We start from the raw sequence: 6,110 nt of genomic DNA, 5'->3' as shown, positions 1-6,110 counted from the left end.
TATGTATGTATGGATAGATGGATGTATATATGTATGTATGTATGTATATATGTATGGATGTATGGATGGATGGCACCACGCCAGGCGAAAGGAAGCTGTTTTGAACATTAAATAAACGCATAACACATAAACACATAAATGCATAATAAACACAACGGGTCAGTGGTGACACATAATAAATGCGACTTATACACCAGAAAATATGGTACTAATGAGACCTAACACACAGCTCCTGTGAGGCATCACAGGTGTGAGAAGCAGGGGGTCATCATAACAGGGAGAGCAGGACAAAAACGTCACTTAAGAGGGCACAATCCTCACAAAATACCATAAAAGACAAAATTAGCTAAATTTTTCTGGTGGGTGTGTTTTTTTAAAAAGTTTGAATGGTTGCTCAAGTGTGTTGAATACCAAACGTGCTATATTCATATTGTGTGAATTATAATTAAGAAACTGTGTGCATTACTAAATATACTTAAAATGTCTTTGTTAAACTACTACTATATAATTTCAGAGATTTTTTAAATTTTTTTATTTTATGATTAAAAGTTGTTTATTTGCAATATTTATCCCGTGTTACGATTTAAAAACACAACCAGTGGACTAAGTTTGCTCATAGTGTGAAGTACAAGATAGCAGGTGTTTTGAATACACATATCTATCGTTAATTGGCCAAAAAAGTAAGATTACAAAACATTATGATATGTATGGTACATTTGAAAAAAAGAGTGCAAGTCTATGCTAAATACAAAGTAAATAAATAAATAAAAAGTTGTTGCAGAGGAGCTGCACAAGAGCATCTCGGGCATTCTTACCCTCATCTGCACCCTGTTCTGCCGCCACAGACCCATGTCTGCTGCACATCCCATGTGTTCTCGTACGTCTCTCCATCACTTTCACACAAACTGTGGAGAACACAAGTTGTCACCATCATTTTCACAAGGTCTACGTCACACATTCTTTTTCAGCAAACAACACCAACGTCTCTTTAGTTGCCAAAAAGCGTTCTCCACCGCCACCTGAGCTTAACTGGGTTTGTGGTTGAGTCGTCCGGTGTCGATACAGTTTCAGGAGCCAGTCCTGTAAAGGATATGCTGAGCCTCTGAGGATGTAATGACTGCACTGATGTCAGCGTAAGGTGGGAAAAGATTTGGTCAGTGGTCAGTTTCAGCACTCTTGTGTCATGCAAGCTCCCTGGCAGTCCTGCGAAGGCATTCCAGAAGAGCCCCATCAAGGATTAGAGAATGCCAGCCTTTACAGTTATGGTTGTTATTTCAGTTTTCCCTTCAGTTTTTGTTTAGCAATGCTTCTTACTTCTGATTTACTGATGGATATTGTAAAGTTGATTTGATCCTTTTGCTGCCCTGCCTGCTGCTTCATTTGCTCTGATTTGTGCTGGTGTCCATAAAAATGTTCCTGTCAGTCTCATCATTTGTAATCTGAATAATATTTGTTGCATTTCTAGTAGAATGTCCAGTTGGCTATCTGATTGACTATTCTGCAAACTGATGAGTGTTGAACTTGAATCTGAACAGATTGTTTTTAACGGCCTTGTGTCTTCTACTCACTGCACTGCCAACAATACTGCCAACATCCCCCCGTGTATACTGATACTTTGAAGCAACCTGTTTTGGGCCAATGTAGAATGTATTTTTGTTATATCATCAGTAATACTGTATGATATGATATGCATGGAAGGTCTTATCACCAGCAAATATGAAAGAGAAGTTTGTTATTGTAATAATGTTATCAGTGAGCCTACATGGACAAGAATTACAGACTTCATGGAGTCTGGGCTGGGGCCTTGGGTTTTGGTTAGTCAGACCCAGATTGTTCTCTGCAGAGTGGTGTTGTTGGTAGGCTCGATGTTTTCCATTGTTGTGTCGAAAATAAAATGATAACTTGAGTTTTTGGGGGGGGGCTTCAAAATAGGCCGTGAATGAGAAGTAACGTGTGGTAATCCAAAGGGAACATTTTTATCCTTAATTTAATCTCACATTATGTTCATTGTAACAATCCTATACAGTAAGTTACAACAGTATTCCCCCCTGCTCACTCGTAATCTGTTCTCTTTTTTTTGCCTTTCAACGTGAAATTTTATTGAATTTTTGGTTTTATTTTAAGTAAAATGCTAAAAATACTAATGGTTAAATAAGGGAAAAAACATGTTTGAAATTATTCTAAAAGCATTATCCTGAAAAGCGATCATATGAGGGAGAGTATATCAATATGGACTCACCCTCTCACAAGCAGTGGCGCCTCGTATGTGATATTAAGAAGTTTGTAAGTGGCTGTTGTGTTTAAAATGAGTGTTAATGTAATTAATTTCAGTTTACATATCCGATATAAGTTTTATTTGTTAAAGACAGTCATATTTGTTCATAACTTTATTATTAGTAAGCCTGAGAATTACTGGATCCAAGCAAACAGTTACTGGAACACACCCTGTCAAAATAAGAGAGTTCCCGAATCCTGTTCCGCCAGGATCCGGCTCAAATTAAGCCCTGGTTGAGCCACTTATCGCCAAAGGTACAGCAGCAAGTCTCCTCAGATCTGTCCTCTAGACACCGGCCTTCTTGTCCATTCTTCATGACCAAACTGCCCCAGTTCCTTGATGTTGGACAGTTGCTGCTTGTGTCCAACAATCTTTAAGTCAAACCAGAGACTCTCAGCTGGATTCAGGTATGAGTTTTGACCGGAACATTCCAGGACACATCTCAAATCACTGGAACGTTACTTCAGCTCTGTGTTTTGAGGTATTATCCTGCTAGAATGTGGTCTCAGATTTTTCTAAACCATTTCTCTGGTTTTGTGCCATGGTAACCCTAAACCAGACCCTGTTAATGAAAAACATACCCCCAGCATGATGCTGCTGCCTCCAGCACGTTTCACTGTGAAGATGGTGCTCTCGGCATGATGAGAAGTGGTACATTTCTTTCAGACATGATGTCCCTGATAGCTTAAACTCATCTGTTGACAGAAGAGTTTGGTCTCATCTTACCACAGCACCAACGGATTAAAATTCCAAGCGGATGTTTTTCTTTAATGTGTTCATCTTTCAATGCAGCTCAGCTCTTTGTAGTTTAAAAGGTTTAAAGACAGATACTGTCAACTGCTGAGGAGTTGTCCAGGGCTACCTTTGGCCATCTAGATGTTTCTCAGATTAATGCCCTTCTTACTCGGTCCATGGGTTTTAGGACAAACTACTCTTGTCATATTTGATGTGGTTACAGTGTCTTTCCTTTTTCTAATACCATTTTTAAAGGAGTCTTGATAAAATAGGAAGGTGCTATATAATATATAAATACAGTCCATTAAATATTTTAATTGAGGTCTTGTAGCTCATTTTGACCCTAGGGTAGAAGGAGGGTCAACTTTATTAATCACTTACAATAAATGCATGTTTTGATTAAATTTCAAACAAATTTAAATTCAAAATAGACAAATTGCCAAGAGAGGGCGGGGTGAATATTTTGTAACTCTTCTAGCAAACTGTGTGCTATTTGACCTGCTCCATGTTTCAAGTCCTCCTAATGAATAATATGTAATTTACTTGTTTCGTTGTGCAGCTGGTGCTGGATGCAGAGACCGTGCGTATGCCCAGCCTGCCCCTGAGCAAGGAGGGGGTTTCTGGCTACGCTCAGGGTCTCTACGAGGTCTGCGTCTGTCCCAGTGGAAAGCTATTTCTATCCAAGGCCGGAAGAACTTCCACTTGCATCGATTATCACGACTGCTAGACTCTGACAAGGCCGTCGACGTTTCATCTCTCTGAGGATCACCCTTCTGGGACGCAACAAGCACAACTGTTCATACGTTTGTCTTTTTCTGACGTTTTTATACCACAAAGGATCTGCAATAATCTCACCAGCACACTAAGGCTGGTAATATTATAACTGCCTGCTGACGTACATGTCAAGATGCCCTGGAACATTATTTTACTGTTGCATTTGTGAACATCTAACTAGTCATCTGAATCAACATCGATATATTGTAAATTCATGTTTTTCGTTTCTTTACACATGCAGTAACATGGCTGGGCAATGAGGGGCTGGTAACAGCTTACATCCTATGCAATATTATCTTGTGGTGCAATAAATGATGCTGACACATATGAAGGACTTGGAAAACCAAAACACTTGAAAGAAAGGAAGAAATGTTTCTTAGAAATGGTTTATGCAAATCTTTCTGCAAGATTCCGAGCCCTTGGTATGTGATTTTTGTTTTTCTTTAATTGTTGTTTAGCGTATTTTCATTTTAAAATGGTTTTTACCAAGACTAATCCAAATGCAGCATTAATGCAGTATCTCACTGGGCTGCTACTGTTGGTAATTATATTAGCTGGAGATAAAACTACGAGAAAAATTGCACATTTTCACTTGGAAGCACATTTATTCAGCACGTTTCTGTGCTTCAGATTCAGTTTATTATTGCCATTGTCAATGAACAGGATTCACAGACTAGGAACTTGCTTCGGCATAAAGGTGCAAATAAAATATAAAAAAAAATAAAAAATAAAACATATGAACACCAACCAATACACTCTTCGCACAAATGTTGCACGATCTCCTGATAAAATTTGAGCTCCTAAACACAGAGTAATTATCAAACCACTGTTGCATGACAAACCCCCCACCCCCCCCCCCCAAAAAAAAAAAACTCAACAGTTGGAAGAATGTTGTGCAACAGTGGTGCAATAGTTTTGTGCGACAACTGAGGTGCCTCTCTTCAGACCAGCAACTGTTTTGTCATCAGATATAAAGCAATACAAACGTCAGAGAAGAAGTGCAGAAACTGCTGGATGGGTCCCACAGCTGGATGAGGACCAGGCTGACATGCTAAAAGCTGCAGCAGGTCTGCGGTCAGTGGTGCTCGTAATGTCCGTTTATCACTGACCCCATCACCCTGACAGTGAAATCCATCCTTACCCATCGGACTGCGTTCAAACTGGTTTAATTACATATGTGAATGGCCTAATTGCATATTGAAATTTTTTCACTCAAATCACCTTGGGAGGTTGTCTGGACCCGTTTAATCTGCCTGCTTTAGTATTTTGAATGCAATCTGTCCTGAGCCCTACTCTGAGCCGACAGGACAAGGATTTTATTAATCAGAGGGCATTACCAGCACAAGTGTTACCCTTTAGTTTACAGTTTGTTCTCATTGTTTTTAGAGCTGAGTGGCCCCCCTGTGGTCATCGTATGCTGCAGTGTGCTGTGTCAGACATAGAACAATCAGCATTATGTTGCTTTGTGTTTCTAACTGAGCAGTTTCGTTCCCAGTGAATCAGTAAAATATTTTCTGCTGCCAGCACACTGTGCTTCACTGTGGTGATTTTTTGGGGGGAATCTTCAGTCTTTGTTCTGAGAATGACCTCTGTGAAGTCACTGCATTATATTTCTACCATTTTGTGCCTTGAACATCTACGTTTACCTGGACAGAAGTAATCAGATTAAACGGCCATTCGAAATAGAAATGTGTCATGTAAACGCCCCATTAGGATTATTTTTTTGTTGATTCAGCTCGATCCGAAAGAACTTGTAATCCGAATGAGAGGGGTGGTTTATGCCGATTCATAATCCAAACGGAGTGCATGTAAACACTTAATCTGATCATTTTTTTCCCCGATTGTGGAAAACTGACCTGACTGCACATGTGCGACCTGCCTACTTCACGTATTTCCACCTGGCTAATGGTAATATGTCGGGGAAGTAAAACTGGTTGGTAAGTGATACAACATTTCTAGTAGAAACTTTGAAAGAGCTCAAAATGATCTGTATTACCTGTAGCTCAGTCAGGGAGTGCAGGAACGTCTCGACCGTCATTAAAACCTGTCGCGGGTCCATTTTGGGCACGTCATTCCCCGATCTGTTACGGAAGCACGATCCGTAGTGTACTTCTGGGTCGCACGGATCATCGTTGTTTATGAATAAGAACTGTCTTAATTTACTTAGAAAAGTACGTGCTCTATCTCTGCCGATCTTCATGTAGCTAATTTACGCCGCTCGTGTTTCCATTACAAATCATTGGTTAAGATGATATGTGACGCATTAGACCTGACCCCCAGCTTGGGCTGAATGAGAAAAACCCTGCAAGATATAGAATTAATTATT

At 39.8% G+C, this 6,110-nt stretch overlaps 1 protein-coding gene across 2 annotated transcripts in view; it reads left to right on the top strand.

The window, feature by feature from the left end:
* sgcg (sarcoglycan, gamma) overlaps positions 1-5,466 on the top strand; it is a 38,237-nt gene extending 32,771 nt beyond the window's left edge. For both annotated transcript variants that reach the window (XM_037677460.1, XM_037677459.1), the window contains exon 8: positions 3,570-5,466. In XM_037677460.1, the coding sequence (XP_037533388.1) occupies positions 3,570-3,737 (168 nt within the window). In that variant the 3' untranslated portion in view covers positions 3,738-5,466. The remainder of the gene's footprint in view (positions 1-3,569) is intronic.
* Positions 5,467-6,110: the final 644 nt, after the last annotated feature.

This window comes from Nematolebias whitei, chromosome 6 (assembly GCF_014905685.2).
Source record: "Nematolebias whitei isolate Nwh7 chromosome 6, NemWhi1, whole genome shotgun sequence".
Classification (NCBI taxonomy): Eukaryota; Metazoa; Chordata; class Actinopteri; order Cyprinodontiformes; family Rivulidae; genus Nematolebias; species Nematolebias whitei.
This window is presented reverse-complemented; position numbering and strand designations above follow the sequence as displayed.